The following is a 21,376-nucleotide window of genomic DNA, read 5'->3' as shown; positions in this document are numbered from 1 at the left end:
CCCCCCCCCCCCCTCCTCCCAGACTATAGGTGAAATTACTCCGCTGCTATATAGGCTAAACCTATAGTCAAATCTGCATTAGAGCATTGCTTTGCATACCAAGAGATGCATACTGCTGGGGAAACAGCACGCTCTCCCTCCGCACTGAAGGCCACTCCTTACCATATCTGCAGTGTGAGCAATTTAAAGGGGTACACATCACCAGAACTATTCGTCACCAAGAGAATTTGTACACATTCATATACAGGTTGTACTCAGTCATACACAAAACCATAAACATAACCATACCCAGACCATCAGGGTGCATTTCTGAGAAGAGCCATTCTTGATTAAAATGCATATCGTAAACAAAATAATCCCAATGTGGTTTTTTTTTTTTTTTTTTTGCATTTCAGAGAAAATGTAAAGTTTCCAATTGACTATTCATATTCTGCTCTATGTGTCCCAATAACTGTGGAAAAACCCTCCTGTTTTGTAACTGGCAATAAACTTCATTAATAATAAATGGAAGCGTGACCAAAAATAGAGCAAACTGCCATCTTTGCGCCAGGATAAATTCAGAACTGGGAATAACATGATCAATAAATCTTCTCTCTGTCAAAGTGCAAACAGTGAAAGTGCCGAAGACAGAAATGACCTCATGAGAAGCCAAAGGTCAGCGAGAATCTCCCAAGAGTGAAAGGAGAAGCGATGGGGGGAATGAGTAAGAGACAGCAGGATGATTTGTGTGGGACGCTTGGCTTTGCCAAGGTTACTACTGTCAGACCCGAGGCCTTCCAGGCTTCCAGCCTCGTTCCGTCTGTCAGGATACTGCTTGCTGCCACAAATGAGGGTACCTCTCACTAGCTTTTAATGGCTTTCCCAGGTTCCTCATGACAGCACAGCCATTATTTATGAGCCGGGGCCCCATTACAAAGACCAATAATGCAGGCTCTATAAGGCTCAGCTCAGTTAGCATTAGCAGAAATGCTTTAATTAAAAGAGAAGGGTTCCAGCTCTCTGGATGGTTAGCATGTTTCAATCATATGCAGAGGGTGTCGATTAAAACTATACTCCAGAGGTGTCTGGAGAACAGCTCTGGTCCTTTCCTCCACTGGATGATGGTTTGCTGTCTACATACATGGCTCTTTGTAAAATAATAATAATAATAATAATAAAGGCAAAAGTTAATATTTACATGAGATTTTCTCATAATGAATCATGTAAAAATTGTGATCATCCTTTTGCCTTTTATTCGATTAAGTCTTTTTTGTAACCAGGTGCTGTGAGTAGATGAGGTTTACAGGCGCAACATTTTTCAGCATAGACGTCTAAACCCAGCATATGGTTCACTGGCTACAGTACACTGTACCCCCTTACCTCAATACTGCATTGCAGCAGCCACAGGTTTCCATAAAAGCTCGTACACGCACACACACACACAAACACGCACACATGCACACAAACACACACACACACCTGATCATTTCAAATGCAACACGTTTTTTTTTAAAAAAAATAGATGAAATCCGTGAACAGTACCGTTGCCCATTTTCCCATCTGCACTAAAAATCTGTTTATTTAACTCTATGAGTCATTCTGCTCAGGGGAGACAGACAGAGATTTTCCGTAAAAGGTTCTAAAGTACAGCTACAAATCCAAGCTTACAAGGTAAAAGCAGTAAATGAAAGGTATGGCTTATGTATACAGATATTTAGTAGACCTCTGTGTTTTTGTTTTTCATCTTTGCCAGATCTGACATTTCTGTAGATAGAGAGACAAAAGAAGTTGTGACATTGAAAAGAAAGCAGGGGAGGAGGGAGGAGCATTATAGAGAGATGCCAGTTCCCGCCTCAGTTGGATGAGGGCAGAAGTTGGAAAAGAGCCAGACTACAGGAGAAACACAAGGACACTGGTCCACTGCAGTATGCCACCAAGCTGCATTTCACCTCAGCTAGCCTCATAAAAATATACCCACAGACACTGCAAACTCATGGGCACATGGGTTGCAGTGTGCATGACTTACTGTTCGCCTGTAAGTAAATAGTTGTGGCATACAGCATAAGCATTTGCCTGCAATGAGGGCATATTTAATAAGCAGTTAATTGTGTGGATGCTGATGCTTCTTTGGATACGTTGAGTGGTCCTGGTGATAAAAAGAAGGACTGAGTCAGTCGCTGTGTGACAGTGTCACTGTTTCAGGGATGCCTTTCCGCTGCAATATACAATGTGAGTGAAATTCAAGTCAAGGTAAGTGCTTGCTTTAAGAACACTCGGTGTATTGCAGCTATGCCACTCTTATTCGAAATGAAGCAGCTTTTCTAAGACAGCACAAAGCACAAAAATAACAATGCCTGGGTAAATGGGACAATGAAGGGAATGGTGTTTATGTAGTAGTCATTCATTAGAGCATAGCTCTCTCTCCTTTTTCTCCCACCTTTTTTGGTTTGAATACAAAGCACATTTTGGGATGAAACAAAGACATTGAGATCTGTTTCTTTTTTGTTCTTTTGTGTTGTCTTTTCTCTCTTTTCTGCTCGGTTTCGGTAGTCTGTCAACCTTAAAAACTTCAAAAACATCTGGCTTTCCTTTTTGGTTAATCTACCAACTCCCCAAAAAAGTGCTTTAAATCATGAGAGTCTTAAGAAATTGTCCAAAGCCATCCCTGCGACTGTAGTTGAGTGAGTCTTTCACTGAGCCTCTTTTCGTTGCTACGGAAACCATCTCTCGAGGCAGCACTGGATAGGAGGAGGCTGTGTGGTGACATCACACCTACAGCATGTTTGATGCTGATGGGATATTTCAGATTAAGTTAGAGCCTGATGATGAAGCACTTTTCAGTTACTGCATTATTAATAGAATAATCATTTGTTTGAATATTTTCAGTTTGTCACATTTTACCAAAACTGGGTCACCCATTAAGATTAGCCGATCTTTTCCCTGGGAGAAAAAGGGATATATACTTGTTCTGACATGCTTTCTCGACTTTCCTTCTGTCTCAGCAAAAGCTCTGAGTCTCATTGCACAACAGTGAACTTTACAAATAGCCCCCAGAGTGCTATTATATGTTTTCTAAAGAGCAAATGGATGAATGGCAGCCTGTGAAAAAAATGGCAATATGTCTCACTCAATATGTTGCAGTTTTAGGGCAAATACTGTACTGCATGGAAATGCCATCGGAGTGGAATGAAAACTGTGCAAGTCTGATGATATTCGGACCAGGTGCAGCCATCAATCTTCTAACCTTTGCTGATGTGTCATGATGAGCATGAGGTAAGTGTTTTTCCCATGCAGCAGGAATAGTTTTACATTTTTTTGAAGCTTGTTCAAATGCACCTCTTGCATCAGTTGCTCCTGATGACATATTTGGATATTTCCTAATACCACTTATGAAGCTCCCTATAAAGCAACAATATTTAAACCTATTCTATCTCTGCACAAACAATAAAAAGAGGCTAAGCAGCAGGGATCCCATGTCAGCACTGATTCAGAGCGCTCCAGGAGATCATGATTAATATGCACACATGCTTTCAATTCCCCTGTTTGGGGAAGACTTTAATTCCAACAGGGAAACCTGAAAGCTTCTCTGTCTATATATATGCATCCTACTATCTCGAAATATTTATACCACATTTCTTAAAATATAAATCAAGACATAGGAATTTTTTGTCTGCAAGATCAGGTCTAATCAAAGCATTCATTATCTGCTGCAAGGTAAAATTCTTGTAATGTCACCATGAGGTAAGGGCATTTAAAAAACAAAACAAAACCAAAAGCACTCCTTTTATACTTCAGAAATACCAATTAAAATTGCATTACAGAATGTAAAAATATTTTCCTTAATATTACGATTAAATCTACAGTGCATTCCATTTCAAAATAAGGGTAAAATGGACTCTGTCATGAACAGTAATAACTCAAACTGTCCACTTGAGGGTAGTAGAGAGCTTCTTTCTTTAGCAACGATGGCGTGATGGAAAAACAACAGAATGAAACAACGCTGATGACAAGTCGTGTTTTACATTTCGCAAACAATGTACTCTAAGTTAAGTGTATGAATAATTTTACTTGCTACTTCATTCCCTCTCCAGAGCTCTGCACTTTATTCACTGGCACTTGTACGAGTGTAAGGTAGAATTTTATTCAGATTGGTCTCAAGTGGCTTGTGTCTCTCTTAAGACAAAAGCATCTGCTAGATGATTCAAATCTAAGAGGTAAACTCGTATATTCCCTGTACTTGATTTTCAACAAACCTATTTGAGCATTTTTTTTTTTTTTATTTCACTTCTCAGTCATTTTGAAACACATGCACTTGTCTAGAGGACGAAAGGAAGGTGACGTCAGGCCTAGTTGGCATGCCAACTCAAATAATGGAGCTCATATCTAAAACAGAAAAGGCAGCTGATGAAACAGTGTTAAATCTAATGTGATACTGATTCCTCAGGGTATGATCAGCAAAACAAAAATATATCTCCAAGGTTAATTAACATGTCAACATTTTTAAAATGATCTTTTTTTCCCTGAACCTGTTCATTAAAGATAAATAAATAAAATCGGGACTATTTCAAGATAACCCATAAGGTTGACCAGCGTGATTTAAATAAAAATAAAATCATCTAAACATACAATTGTTTGTCATTATTTCACAGATTCAGTTACATCCAAATGTCCTATTCACAATATTTGGGGCGCGTGTACCAATAGGGGGCGCTACAAAGGTAAAAAGTTGCATTATTAGGAAATAATATTTATAAAAAGTCATCAAGTCCAAATGTGTATTCATATCATACGATTAATTATTTAGTCATTTACGCCATTTCTGTCATCTTTTGTAATTGCCGGGACATTCATTCCAAGATTGATTTACTGATGATGCAGTTACCCAGGAAACCCACGTGGTCATGGTGCTTGAATCACAGGGCGTGTTCACGAGGCGAAACCATGTGCACATGCACCCTCCTTTCTCTGTTTCACCGTTCACATGACCTCCAACACCGAGCATCCCCACTTACAGACAAGCAGTCTGCTCAAAGTGAATGAAATTTCATCTGTGATATGCAATGACGTTTAGAGTCGTATTCAGTTAATTTACCCATTACACCTCCATTTGTGCATCACTATGTACACTTCCTTGCGTAACTTTACCTGAAAAAAATAATTTATGTAGGATTCAAAATCCAATATCTTGACAGCTTATGATATTTACCTAAAGAGGCAATTGGTTACATATAAGTGTGTCTATTCATGACACGAACAATGAAAATCTCCACGAAACACCATCTATTTGTCGATGTTGACGGATAGATGACAGACAATGCAACAAGGGGAACCAAAGCATCAACACCAACAGATTGTAGCTTTTGTCAAGATATGTAGGCATCGTGTGGCACTGAAAGCTGTAAAAAATACAATTTTCCACCAACCACTAACTTGAAATTATACTTTGGAATATTAAATTGTACATTCCAGTGGTATTCTTCAATCATGGAATTTGAGCTTAAGCGCCACAAAACACTGTGAACACGTGAACAAAAAAAATATCACAATTTCTAATTATTTAGATTTTTTTTAAAGGGGAAAAGACTTGTTGAAACTGATATTTATACAGTCTCCATCCACGAATATATTAGAGGTCTCGCTTCATTGCTTGCCAAATGATCTGAAGTACATCTACACATCTGTGAACATCTTCTTGATGTTTACGCAGTTCTGGTTGTTTTCCGTGTTAAAGTTGGGCTGTTTGAATGTGCTGTTGATGCCATCTTCTATCACCATATATTCAGATTTGCTGAGGGAAGAGGAGCTGCACGACCTCCGCAGCTCCTCCGAAGGGAGGTGTTCACAACTTCCCGTGTGCACGTACTGAGGCTGCTCCTCTCCCTCCGTCTCTCTGTGGTAAAAATAGTTGAAATTGGACACAATTACTGGCACGGGTAGGGCAATGGTCAGCACGCCCGCTATCGCGCAGAGTGAGCCCACTATTTTGCCACCGATCGTCACAGGGTGCATGTCTCCATATCCTACTGTGGTCATGGTGACCACGGCCCACCAGAATGCATCTGGGATGCTCGTGAAACTAGACGTGGGGTCGTCTGCTTCTGCGAAGTAAACAGCGCTGGAAAAGAGAATAACTCCGATGAAAAGGAAAAATATCAGTAAACCGAGCTCTCTCATGCTGGCTTTCAACGTCTGCCCCAAAATCTGGAGACCCTTTGAGTGTCGCGACAGTTTAAAAATGCGAAAAACCCTGACCAACCGTATCACCCTGAGGATGGCGAGAGACATCGCCTGTTGCCCGCTGTTAGTTTCTCTTTCAGCGAGCTCAGTTCCCAGTGTGATAAAGTATGGGATAATGGCAACGATGTCAATGATATTCATAATGTTTTTGGAGAAAGAAGCTTTGCTGGGGCAGGCAAAAAACCTCACGAGCAACTCAAAAGTAAACCATATAATGCAAAGAGTCTCTATGATAAAGAAAGGGTCTGTGAACGGATTTTGGACGTGGGGCGCGGTGCCATTGACCGAGGGTGCAACTGTGCTTTGGTCGCGCTCGTCCCGGAATTCTGGCAAAGTCTCCATGCAGAAAATGACTATTGAAATCAAAATGACAAGCACCGAAACGATGGCGATTCCCCGCGCTGGTCCCGAGCTTTCGGGATATTCAAACAAAAGCCAGACCTGCTTTTGAAAATCAGATTTGGGCAACACGCGCTCGTCCTCTTTTATAAACCCTTCATCGTTTCGGAATTTCTCCATGGCCTCTTCGCCGAGTTGATAAAATCTGATTTCCTCTGAGAAAATATCAATGGGGACGTTAACAGGTCTCCGTATGCGCCCCCCTGACTGGTAAAAATACAAAATGGCATCAAAGCTGGGTCTGTTCCTGTCAAAGAAGTATTCGTTCCTCAGCGGATCAAAGTAGCGCATTCTTTTCCTGGGGTCTCCCAGCAGCGTCTCTGGGAACTGGTTGAAAGTTTTAAGTTGCGTCTCGAAGCGTAGACCTGAAATGTTTATCACCACTCGCTCACAGCATCCCTGGCGGCTGCGCTGAAATCGATCGACCGACAGGTGAGGCGCCGACAGCACGGCGGAGTCCTCCAGCATGTTTTCCACCGTCATGTCACCCTCTTCTGCTTCCTCATAACCCCGGTTCTGCGTAGCGTTCCTGACACTTTCCAAGGCGGAGGAGAGCGACTGGTCTACCCTGTAGGTTTGTTTATCCATACAGGTGGTTTTCAATCCCGGGGAGGCAGAGCGCGCCACGCCTCCCCATCCAGAGCTTTGGGGAGCCCAGGGCGGCGAAATTTGCATGGATCGCCTCTAAACATTACCACTCCCCGCGTATCCACACTGTGAAGCCGCATCTCTCCCCTCTGCCTTTTCTTTTTTCCCAACCAACAAGTCGACACCAACCCGCGGCGCGGATATGTCTCACACACGTCCACGAGCAACCCAGTCACAAATGAACTTATCGAGAACGTAATGCTTTGCTCAACTTCTCCCCAAAAGTAAACAAATAAATGACACCCACACCTCTGATCCCGGTTACATGCTTTCCCTGAGGTCATTAACATCCTGACTCAGTAGTTGTTAAAAATGCAGGTAACGGCATTTAAAAGCATTTTACACCCACTTTTCAAACGCACATTGAAAAATAACGCGCACGGTAGCGCATGCGCCCAACACCTCTGGCAGTTGTGTTCACCAGTCAGTCACTTTTCAGAGAGACACCACAGCTGATGCTTTCGTTGTTGCCAAATGTCAAAATGTCAATATGTTCATTGTGGGGAAAAACCCCACCAGCGGAGCCAGACTGCATCCACCGTTTGTCCTTTGTGCGCATCCTTTGCTGTTGCATTGGGGGAGGGAAGAGGGAAGAGGGGAGGGGGGAGGGGGGGGCGGTCCCTTTGACCAAGCGCTGAAACATTTATTACGCGCGGTTCGGGCGTATTTCTGTGCTGGCTGAGCCCCCACGCTGCGCCAGGAAGCCTTTGGATCAGTCACCTCATTTTAGCCATGCAATGACAGAACCGGCTCAGGGCGCTGGGAGTGCATTTATTAGACTAGACTGTTGTGATTAATACCAAAATAGACAAGCTTCAAAGTGTAGTTCAAGTGCGTCAGGGCGGCAGTCTAATGCACCCCCCCTCCCCGCCGCCGCGCACGCACGCACGCACGCACTCTCTCTCTCTCTCTCTCACACACACATACACACACACGCACACACACACACTCATGTTCACTATTTTAACCAGTCCAAAATAGAAATATCTCTGGTTTATATCCAAAAAAGGCAACGTGTAGTATTCAACTACAAACAGAGGAAGTCAGAAAAAGCTCCAAAAGTGGAGGACACTTATTGACTGTCTAAAAAAAAATCTAGCTGTAGGGCATGGGAACATTTCTTGAACTACCGGTATATGTAAAAACAAAGGCAGACTTTGTTTAAAAGACAACTATAAAACTTGTCACACATTTCTCAAGCCTAAGTAAAAACAAAGGCAGACTTTGTTTAAAAAAACAACTCCAAAACTTGTCACATCATTAGTCAAAAGCAGCACATGTGACAAAGAAGGTACCACTCTGTGATTCATTTGGGCCCAGTGAAAACGCAAATGATTCCTCACTCATTGTTTAAGTTTCAAGGTAAATTCATGAAGCTATTTTTCCAGTTTTAAAATGATTAAATGTAAAGTGCCTAGAAACAATTTTGATTGTAACAGACGCTATATAAATAAAGACTGATTGATTGATCAACCAACAGAGTATGTCTATGAAGGTTCTCAGTCATCCAGGTCATGGTAATTCTGGTAGTTGAATCATAGCAATCGGACTATTTGAGTTTCAAGAAGATATTTCTCCTCTCATCTAAGAGGCTTCAATGGTTCTAGCTGACTGGGAGTTCCAGATACTAGAGTTTCAGTCACCTGATTGTTGGTTGCTCCACCCCTCATAATGCAGGTTGTTGAAACTTCCCCTGACACAATGGGGTTCCTTATTGGCCATGTGTTATTGGCTTCTTCTCCTCCTGGGGATGTTTTTCAATACTGTATTGTAAACAGGTGAGAGGTGATGTCTCAGACCCCCACCTCTGTTTAATGATGATCTTTCCAGTTTGACATAGATGCCTTCTTCTCCTCTATCGAATCATCTATCTTCCCTGGCCAAAACCATCATTATCCTCAAATGACTGTCCTTTGTCCTTCAAATGCAGCTGAACTGCATAGTCCTGGCCTGAGGAGCTGGCTCTCCTATGTTGTGCTATGTGCTTGTGAGGCAATTGTTTTGTCTCCCCAATGTATTGGTCTGGGCATTCCTCGCCGTACTGGACTGCATACAGTACATTGCTTTTGTTTGTGTCTTGCTGTTTTGTCCATTGGGTGGACGAACATCTGTCACAGGGTGTTGGAGGACTTGAAGTGCACTGGGATGTTGTGTTTATTGAAAACCCTCCTGATCTTCTTAGAAAGCCCTGCAACATATGGAATGAGAATGTTGGTCCATTTTTTTTTGGCTATTTCTTCTTGGTATCCTCTGGGTTTCCTGGAGGATTTGATCAAGGACCAGCCAGGATAGCCACAGGTTTTGAGGGCTGTCTTGATGTGCTTCTGTTCTTCTTCCTTTCCCTGGTGGGCACATTCTGGGTCCGGTGGTGTAAGGTTCTGATGACACTTAGCTTGTGTTCCCGTGGGTGGTGGGAATCGAAAAGAAGGTATTGGTCTATGTGGGTGGGTTTTCTGTAGAACTTGATAGTCAGGCTCCCGTCTCCTTCAATGTGCAGAGCACAGTCCAAGAAGACCATACTTGATCTTCTGATATCTTCGCGGATGAATTTATGTTTTCATCTACAGTGTTGATATGTTCCATGAAGGCTTCTACCTCCAGTGTTCGGATCTTGATCCATGTGTCATCCATAAATCTATACCAGTGGCTGGGTGCAGTTCCTATGAAGGAGGTCAAGGCTCTGCTCTCCACTTCCTCCATGTATAGATTGGTTACTATAGGTGACACAGGTGAGCCTATGGCACTGGAAATAGGTGCTCATGAGGCAGAGGTCCAGCAGTGCACAAACATGGTGCGGAGTGAGGTTCATCCTGGTCGCTAGGGTGTTATCCTGCAGAAGATGTTTCGTCACAGCTTTAACTGCTTCTTTGGTGGAGATGGAAGTAAAAAGCGAGGTGACGTCCTATAATACCAATGTCTCACCTGGATTTAATTTTACATCCTTGACCTTGTTGGTGAAATGCATGGTCAATTATTTGGTCCTTATTTGGTCTGTAATTGTAAATATTTTACTGTCTTAGCCTTGTATTTGCTGGTTGGATCTTGTCTCAATATCTCATATGTGGACGTGTTGTTGAGGAGGCTGGTCATCTTGGCATGGTAATCTGCTGTGTTCAGTATCACTGTGCGTCTTCCTTTGTCGGCTGGCAGGATGGTGATTTCCATCCAGGAAAGGAAGGCACTGGTATCACTTCACTTCTTGGATGAGAGGTGACACGTCTTCATTAAACTCAAACAGTCCAGTTGCTATGATTCATACTACCAGAATTAATAGAGCACATTCATATCAGCTAATAATATTGCTAGACATTTAATACAGAAATGAGTACTCAGAATGGATTTTTTTTAATGTCACTGTCTATTTCCTATTAGTTAATCAAAGTTTTGGAAGACAAGTTGCATTTCAATCGCAATCAATCAATCAATCTTAATTTATATAGCATCTGTATATACCGTATTTTCACGACCATAAGGCACACTGTATTAAAAGGCGCAGTCTCAGTTATGGGTGCTATTTCTGTATTTAAAACATACATAAGGCGCACCGTATTATTAGGCGCATACTGAAACATACAGTAAAAAATGACAACGGAAATAAAACGGTGAGTTTCGACACATTTATTGCACAAAATATTCATTTTTCCGCCACAAAACCATCAAAGTTTTCATATTCTGTATCTGACTTGAACAGCTGCACTATTTCAGTGTCCAACATCCCGAATTCCTCTTCTTAATCATCTGAATCGGACTCACCGTCCGGTTCCGGTTCAGCGTTGATTTTGTGAAAGCTCTTACAATACATGAAGATGGTATCATAGCCCATGCGTATACAATCCACCCGCATATGGTGGCATAACTTGCCCGCCGCTGCCTCATAGTCTTTGTGAAGGAGTCTTCGCCTTCCGTCATCCAGCGCTCTGTCCGTTTCCGTGGCAGCCGAGAACCACGGTGAACGACGACTTCTCGTGCCCCGTTGTGCGTATCGCCACCGTGCTGGTCCCTTTTTCTCCACTTTGTGGGTCAAAGGGATGGTAAAAGTCAGAGGGATCTCATCCATGTTGGTGATGTGGCTGGGCGCGGTTATCATTCATACGTGTCTCGCTTGATCGGCGCCATTTTAGGGGATCCTTACGCGTAGGTGTGCCGCTAATCGATTGGCGGAGCGTTTACCGTAGTGAACCCACCAAAGGCGCACAGCAGATTTTGGAACTCAGTTCACACACAAGGCGCTCCATATTATAAGGCGCACCGTCGATTTTTGAGAAGATCTCAGTGTTTTAGGTGCGCCTTATAGTCGTGAAAATACGGTAAATAAAGATTTGATTTAGAATGCTTTTGATTTGTTGTGTGTCTCATATCCCTGCATCCAAAATTAGTCCATTACAGTGGTAGGAACATGTTGCTTTTCAAAACCTCTTCACTGCCTGGAAAATTTTGTCTCGGCTATCTCCATGGCAACAAAATCTTAAGTGTTTTGTAAGCGAAAACGACTTAAGAAGTTACATAATTTATCGTCCAACCTGTACAAGGTTTTTTCTCTGCATTTTTGCAAAGGAATTAGAATTAAAAGGAAGGTGTCAAGGACATATGTAGAACACAGAAGAATGAGCTCAAGAGAAAAGGAGCGCACATAAAGCCATGACCTTACATGATGAACCCTTCATTTCATACTTGCAATTCTCATGATCAAGCAGTTGCACCATCCTTAGTCATTTGATTCAATCCATTTTCCACTTAAATCACAGATGTAAGAAGAGGTCTGAGTCATATGGAAGCACAAAGTCATATGGAGTTTGGATCCAGAAAACCTTTGTAGTGATAAGAATTGATGGCTAGAGCAGGACGGTAAGCAGTCAAATGGAAGTGCTTTCCTGATTACCCTGCTGCGAAATTCCCAGGCAGGCAGCTTTTTTTTTTCGAAACCTGGTGTCAGACAAGTCTTCTCTTCAACCAGCGCCAACAGCAAAGGTGGTGTAGTTCTCCTTTTTTCACCTGCCCATGCAAAATAAAGAAAGATTTTTCTCACACAAGGTCAGGTTTTATCAGGTTTCAGCACCATTTTCTTTCCCATTTTATGAGGATGAAGTGCCTCTATTATGTAACCAAACCTCTGGGGCTAAAAGCAGCTACAGATGAACTTTTTCATGGGAAGTATTTATTTATTTTTTTTTTAATTACCTATTAACTCTGACAGAAGATTTAATTAATGCAATAATTTTGAATATGGGCCTCTGGGAGACACTTTTTCAAAGCCCCTCCAAAAGAGTCTAATTGCATCTCTATCAACCAGTGATTTTATTCTTTTTTTAAACTAGCCTGATCAGTATGGCTCAGAGATACACACTAAGTAATCAATTCCAACAGAGAGAGAGAGACCAGTACCTATCGACCAGTCACAAATTGGCTGTGATCCCTAGCAGTGCAAAATCATTACACATTCTGTTTGCTACCACACCCAACATGCATCAAGATGAAGACCAAGGTCATAAATAATCAGTAACACTTTCCGTCACAATATAAAGCCTCAATCAGCTGAGGGGGTTAAACAATTGTCGTAAATTGATTACACCTTCCGTTTGTAGTTTATATCATGTGCGTGTGTGTGTCTTTGTGTGTGTGTGTGTGTGTGTGTGTGTGTGGGGGGGGGGGGGGGGGGGGGTATAATCAACCTCAGGCAATTAATAACCAAGCCAAATCTATTTCTGTCCTCAATCAGTTTGTAAGCAGGATTAGAAGGAGCTGGAGAGGGTTTAAAAATGCACAGTAGCTGGGGATTTCTGCTTTAGTCAATAGCTTGTAAAACATTGAAACCCTCTCTTGGTTCTGTCCAATCAACTCAATGCAATTATTAAAAGCCAGTGTTGATCTATTAGATCATTTAAAGTGCAGCTGCAAATTGAAGATAGTATGTTGGGAGGTCAGAGGGGTGGTATAAATAAGTGATAAGAATGACTGCCCTGATTTTTTTTTCTCCTGTGACACCAAGAAAGAGTCTGACAATTAATTTAAACATATTAAAAAAATGATTGCTGTCAAAACAAAAACATACTCATAGTTCATTCATAAAGAAGGAAAAAGGAGCCTTATAAGGTCATTAACTTTACAGTGTAGCTCTTTTTTAGTTAATAAAATTATACAATTTTAAAACACATTATTTCTGCATTTAGGGGGTTTAATTTTGATTTGCAAATAAGATAAACAATGCAGTATGTTGTGAAAAGATTTTTAAAATTCACATTTCTTCATTTATTATTTGGGGTTTATGGCAAGATTTTGTCTTCAGATGGGCCTTCAGATGCTTCAGTAAATCATCCCACCAAAGAAAATGAAAACATCTGCTGCTGCAGCAAGTTAAATGTGAAACACTTGGATAAAAGATGAGGGAATTAAGCTCAGAATCTTTTCAATCAAGTTCTGCATCCTAATCTTATGTCCACATCAAAAAAAGGATGCAAAAGTCAGAAAAAAACAGATTTGCCATTTGTTGCACATCCATCCAACCATCCATCCGTCCGTCTGTATCCAGTCAGTCCAATCAGTCAATGTATAACCTAGCGTGGGGGACACAGCTATGCGCAAATATCTGCTGCAAGTAAAAAAATTCTAGCTTCTCATATGTACTGTGACATGTTTCACTATTACTATTCGAACAGCATCTCCCGCAGTGAACTGTGAAGGTCGTTGTTTGCGGAGGACATATATTGGAGGAAAAGATCTAGCCTCATGGATTACAGGCCCCTGGGGACGATGTACTCACTGGCCTCTGCATGACATGCTGTCACGTTGGTAGATTGGTGGGGCTACAGAAAGATCCCCATGAGATGCATGTTCTGCATGTTCACGCACTGGTGAACTAATGAACTAATATTGTCTCCCAACTGGTTGTTGAATTAATATTATGTGATGAAATATTGTTGGTATCAAACGTGCTATCAGAATTCTTGTGTTATGTCAGTGATGAAGACCTGGATTGAATTAATAAATCAAAGTTGAGCTCAGACTCAATCATCCCATCATCTGATCAGGAGGTTCTTTTCCAACACTGGGGCCTGCAAAACATACCGAGGTGACCCTTCCAGATGGCGCAGACATTTAAATGGTCTTAATTTTAAAATGACGTCTGATTGGAAGAAGAAGAGTAAAAAGAATTGCTCTGGCATTCATTTTGCAATCTGTTTGACAGTCTCAATGTAAAATCTCAGTATTTTCTGGTAGAAAACATTAGCCCTCACATTCTCTGCTGTGTGGAGGAATCACCTGCCTGTTCTGTACACGGTCCTTGTCTGCAGATCTGACCATGAACATGTTCAAGACTTTCAATGTCTTTGTTCATATCCCTGCTTTGGTCCAAGTTAACCACATACAAACATGAACTCCCAATCAATCTCTGCCTTTAATTCACTTGTAGTGAGGAACACTGTTCATATTTGTATTCAGGTGCATTCTGCAGACAGATCATTGGTTTGCATTCAAATCAACCAACAGGGCATATATTATCAATACAGATGAGGAGAAACAGGGGAAGGGCTTATTTTTAGAACCTTTATCAGCATCTCAGTTGTGCTATTCCTGCCAAAGTTCGGGAACCCCTCTGCAATGGCCAGTGCGAGAGACATCTTTGAAGTGCCAAACACAGTATGTGAGGAACAGATGGGCTGACTAATGTAAACTCCTCTCCGCTGCTGTGTGCATCTTGCTGCCAAGTCACAGTAAGAGCTGGAGGAACAGCCCATTTGGGATTGTACAAGGCTGCAGTCGGATCCTTAGAGAGGAAACGGTCCTTGACATTAATTCTAACACTTATCATAATAAGCAACGATAGACGTTGTTGATTCAGCTTTGTTCTTTTTAATTTTCTTGCCTGTACCAGTCTGATTGCTATGTTGCTATAGAGAGATGGCAGATGTTCATCGCTGACTACATCAAGCCAACAGAGGAATACTGGGGCGAAGTCCATGTTGCCCAGTTGGCAATATTAAGTATTAATTAATAAAGCAATATGTCACGACAGGCCATTGTATACACTTATTATTCTACAGCTAAGGGGCAATCTTCAGAACAATGCGATTTTAATATTAAATAAGCAAACACAATGTCAATGTTTGTTTATTCAAAATTAAATAATTGCAACATGAGATCATCAGAAAACAAAAAAAAGAGGAACTGCATTGTCATTGGAAGAATTTTGGAAATTTCTGTTTTCTTGACACTAATGTTGGCTTCTGTGTATTGTGTATCCAGTAAAAACAGTCAGTGTATCTAAGGAGGCACCAGGAGTAGCTGGGGTGGAGACTGACGATGATGCTAGATCCATATAGCTGAGTTCACCGTAGCATTCCTGACTGGAGCATCTCTAGGAACATCATTTAAGTGCTGATTAGACATCATCTTAATGTCCATCAATACACTATCTTCAAACCAATCTACAAAGTGCTTTGTTTCCATTTTCACTCTTGTTGTAAAGACCATCAGTTAGGTTAGCAATACTCAAGCTAGGAGTTTGTTGTCATTGCTCAAACACAGAGTAATATCAGGCACAAGTGTGATGCACACTCAATTGCAGATGGCATGAATTCACCTTTCTAGTTTGTAATTGTATATCAATTGATTGATTTTGATGGGAAAGGCATCACACCTTTTCAAATTTTACTCAAGCAATGTCAAGCCAACACTGAAATTATGCATTTCGAGTAAAGTCCTGGAGGCACATTGACCTTTCCTTGAATTTTTTAATGAAAAGAATGCACAATGTTTTTGTTTTGGAGGGATCGTCTGCTCAGATGTCTACTTCAGTTTTACCACAGCAAACCTAGACAGAGCCTCATTCCTGATCTCAAAGGCTTTACAAACTCACACGCAATGTCATTATCCCGTAATTCAAAGTAATGGACAACCGTCCACCTGAGCAGGGTGTGACAGAGGCTGTAAAGCAGACCTTCCCGTCAATTGGCATCATGGACCGCACATTCTTCACTTATTCTGAGGTTACAGATATAGAAGCTATAAACCTTTCTACATCCTGCTCTTCATTGGAATTTCGTTACACATTGTACAGTATATCAGAGTTATATATAATATTTAGTGTTTTTTTGTCTTCACTACGGTTGCTCGGATTTACAAGGGAAAAAAACAAAAAGGACATTTACAGTGACATTAAAAGAAAAAAATGTGCCTCATGAATCAGGTATAAACTAGTTGGGATGTCAGTTATTTTCTGTGATATTAAGCCTCAGGCTTTACTGGATGATACTCTGTAGGAGGAGGAAGATGAGGAGGAAGGGGGAAAAAAGAAGCGAGTTGAAGAAACATTGCAGGTTATCAGCCATGTGCAGCAAAGGAGTAAATACAACCAAGCTCCACCAGTTCGTAGGCAGTTATGCATTATATATCGATGGTATTTTGGCATGTTGGTGGTAACCATGGTAACTACAGAAAAAGAGGGGGGTTCCCAGTATGTTAGTAATGCAATGGGAATATTCCTCTCCACTATTCCAGGCTGTGAAATTAACACTGAGATTAAATTTTACAGCCTCCTGCCCACTACGCACTCATGCCTCAGCAGCTGAACCTCCACGTGTACACACGTACAGTAAGCACACAAACAAACACTTTCATGTTTCTGCACACAGTGGTAAGAAGATGAGCAAAGCAGGATTAGGCATAGCCTACTTACTTGACTTTAATTGCCAAAGAGGAAATGTAAACCCACACGTGGAAACATAAAAATTGTTTCTACCCACATATTTTATGCAGACTGACAAAGGCATGTGTTTAATAAATAATAAATAGCCACAAAAGTGCTAATGACATCTGGCGGTTACAGACGCTGTCCTCCAATCAAAGGCTCATCCACAGATGCAGCCTTTTCATGTCCCTGCCACTTGTGATTCACTGGCTCTGTGTCGGCGTAATGACAGGACATAATCAATATTCCTATTATTCCACCCGCCTTAGATTCTAGGAAGGATGTTTGAATGCTCTTTGATGAGCATCCATATTTTTGAGAAGATCAATCTTGTTGTTGTGATCAGTCTCTTAGCTACAACGTGTATCATTGGTTATTTGGGGGGGTTAATGGTTATATTGATATGTGCTCACTAATTTAACCACTGACATTGAGAAGAAAGTAGTCTGATGCTGCCCCTTTAAATAAACTAGCAAGCCCTTTGCCTGTGTTGACTTGCGGTCACCAGGATACAATTTGTATAACATCAGCAGGAGGGTCCCCCTACATGAGCCTGGTCCTGCTCAAGGTTTCTTCCTGTTAAAGGGGAGTTTTTCCTTGCCACTGTTGCTTCTCTGGGGTTAGGCCCTGGGATTCTGGAAAGCGCCTTGAAACAACTTTGATTGTAAAAGACGTTATATAAATAAAGATTGATTTAATTTGATCTTAAACAAATGAAGACTCTTAAATATAATTATATGAAATTGTATTCTTCATTTGACAAACTTTATTTTCATGTGATCCTTGAAAAACATTCTGAAGTTTGAATCTACCCAAATCTAATATACTGTATTTACTCCCCGGTTAATCTTTTTAAATGACCTTTAATCCATATCACAATGACACACTGAACTGTGCCATAGTGGAAAATCAATTGAGTTTCCCTTTGTGACAGACAACACTATACTGAGCATATGGATAAATATTGTAATTTTTGTCTTTTTGATTCAAAAATATATAGGAACTATGTACACAATCACGAGTACACACATATGTACACAATCACGAGTAACAGCTCATTTATATATGTCTGTGTAAATTCTCAGTCATCCAGGTCATTGTATCCAAGGTAGTTTTCTCTGTCAACTGGACTGGGTTTCTTCATTTATATAACGCATTGAACTTTTTTTAAGTCTAAAAAAACTATGTTTTTAGTTTTAGCTAAGTTCGGTTAGTAAAAGAACCATCTGCTCACTGCAACATCCAAAGAATTAACAACTGCATATACAGTTGGTGTCACATGACATCATCTTTAACCATGGATGGGTTGGTGCTCTCACGTCATGAGTGTTGCAGCACCATTTCCACTCCCAGTGCACCGTATCACATTGAAACAGTTGCCAATTGTGCTGTGAGACCCCGGCTGAGGTAATGATCCAGGTCAGTGGAGATGACGAAACAGCCGGGGCACAGCTGGAGAAAGACCCTGTAAAAAATATCTCATCCGAACAATCTGTAAAGGAGAGCAGTGTTTCACAATTTCAAAAGATCATTTGTGATGAATAAATGATCTTTCAGTAGAAAAAAACACAAAAAGAACTTTTTATGTATCATATTATGTTGTTATACAACAAGTTAAATATACAGGTCATGCAAAGGGGACTAGATATTAACAATGCAGACTAATTTGAAGGGTGTATGTCATCTCCTTTATTATTTTTAAATTTTAATGGCGGAGCAATTCATCTTTTTGAATTAAAACAAGAGCACACAATGCAGAACGCTCCACGAGGACAAACTTCAAAGCGTGAGTCCTCATTAGGCGTACAGCGCCTTTGAAGAGGCAACAGCAATCCTCAGATGGGTCTCTCTAAAAGATGTTTTCCACACAGACTTCCTGTATACACACACACGTATTATTCTGGGTGTTCCATTGTGTGTTGTGTCTCATATTGTTCCGCCTGTGTGCAACATCGGTGATCTGTAAATCAATTCCAGCTTCTGACAGCACATGTAATGCTGCACGGGTCCACATGATGCCTGTGGAACACTTTGTTTCTTATGGCCTATATACAAGCTTAGTGCTCAAGCAGGTTCTGCACCACTGATTACACGATTCCTGACAATTTCAATGCAGTACGTTGTTATCTTTACTGTTCTTAGTTTGAATTTTACTATATTAACTGTAACATGTAAGGGAAGTTGAATAACAGACGATTTAGGGGCATATTTGATGTTCTGAGCTCTAAGTGTTCCCTCTTGACATCCCATTGTCATTAATTCAAAGAAACTTAAAAATAAGTAATGGCTGTTCTGTATAGTTAGGAAAGAAGAATGCTGGTGAAAATACATAATAATCCTCGAGCACAATGAAGGAAAAAAGTGACATTTATAAAACACTGGCTTCCCTTCTTGATGTGTGAAATTTGATAGCACTCACGTTTGTTCTCTCAGCACATCTGACCTTACACACAAGAGAGATGCAGAGGACACTGTGGCCGCTCCTGTCACACTGAGGCAAGGTCTCATTCCTTCCTGCATGTGCAATTACCTTAGCTCATTGGTTTATAAAAGAGTGAGTGAGAGACTGTGGACACAGATGGCACATACATAAAAATATATGGGCCTGTCACAAGAAGGCCAGACTACTTTTCTTCAGTCTTTCAGTGATCTATGACAAGAGGGAAGGAGAGACGAACAAGATATTAAAACATCCTCCGAGGGCACAAGATGAGATATAACAAGGCAATCAAAATTGTGAAATACTCTTGTTTAAAACGGTCACATTATTTTGTTTTTGTATGTGTTGTTGTTTTGTAAATTGCATATCACCGCAAGTTACACATGAGCTTTGTTTGGGAGCAATCATTTAGGATTGGCCGTGATTTTATCTGCAAGTAATGGCTCTTTATGTTTTTCCAAGGTCCTTAAACCAATGTTTGTGTTAAAGTACAAGTATTTCTACAGTGTTTATGTCACTTTTTTACAAAAGAAAAGAAACCTCTGAGACTGACAGAAGAGAACGTGATCAATCAGCAACACTGCATCCTACACGCTTCATCCTACACTACACTGCACTCCTCCAGGGCTTTGTGCAGCGTGGAGGGAATGTTTGTAGTTATATATAGTCATCATTATTATGCAAAAATACCTTATGGATGAGCATGAATAAGGCATTCATTCTAAAAGTATTTTCTCTAAAGCTTTGGAGTATTCTCTTAGTTACTACATACTGATGCAAACCATGTCTCCATCTTGTCAGAACACAATGCATTCCAGTGTTGGACTGTCATGCCAATGAAGTCACTCATGCCTTTGGAGCTTCATCCTGTATGTCATGCAGCTGCTGCTGACATGAAGTCTGCTTTCATGAGCCCATGGGCAGATACTGCATAAGCTGGGAAAATCCTCCCTTGAAGTATGGCTTAATCAGCCAATAGTTTTCCAGTAGAACGTGTTCATCTGTTGTTGTGTGGTCAAAAACACAACCCTGAGGATTAATTTGCACACCCATCTAATGAGCAGTTGGGCAAGCATACCTTCCTCACCACTGCTCCTCTGAGAATACAGCCATCAAAACAGGAAGTGTCATGTTATTAGTGTACATACATGATTGTAAAGGGGACTGAAATGTCAGTTGTTTCATTAAGCATTTTAAAATGCATACTGACAGGGTGGATAAGTAAAGGACACAAGTAGTCTGTAAACAGCATCTAACAACAAACAAATCTATCAGTTCTTTACAAATTTGTTTCCACCATTATAAAGTGATATATAGAAATTTGGCTTAATGTAATGTACACTATAATGTAATGTCATTAGTGTCACTTCATCTCCACAAGAGGGCAGCAGATAGATTTGTCAAAAGAACAAGACTAATGCTGGTTTTTGAGGCGCTTTTAACCTATTAAAAGTTTTAGGTTAGTGGCAAAAAGCTATTTTGGTTCTTTTTGATAATCCCCCGTGGTTGACATCCAAAATGTTTCAATTGAGTCACAGCAAACAACAATCTAGCTGCAGGTCTGGGCTGTCAAGCCTCATGGTCTCAAATGAACAAATAAATAAAGTATGTAAAAAGAATATTCAATGAATTTTAGTACTGGTTTGCATTATATTTATACTTTGGTAGATTATACATTTGGAAACATGCCCATTGCTTTGTATGCTAGGAACGTGCAAATTTCAGGTATCGGGGAATTTTTACTCTTAAATCACACACATGCCATAACATTTCATGCAACATTAAAATTCCTTGCAACTGTTGTTTTGACTTCCATTAATACAGGGATGAACTGGCATCCAGATTGCTATATATTTGGTAATCGTGACAAGGTTTTCCTGTATGTGGCCATGGCTTTGTTTATAGTTGGTTTGGTTACATTTACATTTTTTACATTACAAATTTTGTCAGACAAAATCATAGATAGATAGATAGATAGATAGATAGAT

General features: G+C 40.7%; 1 protein-coding gene across 1 annotated transcript; it reads right to left on the bottom strand.

Annotated features, from left to right (window-relative positions):
- Nucleotides 1–1,540: 1,540 nt before the first annotated feature.
- Nucleotides 1,541–7,801, bottom strand: LOC130524249 (potassium voltage-gated channel subfamily A member 3-like). The gene has a single exon (XM_057030198.1). It carries the CDS (start codon nucleotides 7,288–7,290, stop codon nucleotides 5,650–5,652), a length of 1,641 nt encoding a protein of 546 aa, XP_056886178.1. The 5' UTR covers nucleotides 7,291–7,801; the 3' UTR covers nucleotides 1,541–5,649.
- Between the last annotated feature and the right edge of the window lie 13,575 nt (nucleotides 7,802–21,376).

The sequence above is a fragment of the Takifugu flavidus genome, chromosome 4, assembly GCF_003711565.1.
Source record: "Takifugu flavidus isolate HTHZ2018 chromosome 4, ASM371156v2, whole genome shotgun sequence".
Classification (NCBI taxonomy): domain Eukaryota; kingdom Metazoa; phylum Chordata; class Actinopteri; order Tetraodontiformes; family Tetraodontidae; genus Takifugu; species Takifugu flavidus.
This window is presented reverse-complemented; position numbering and strand designations above follow the sequence as displayed.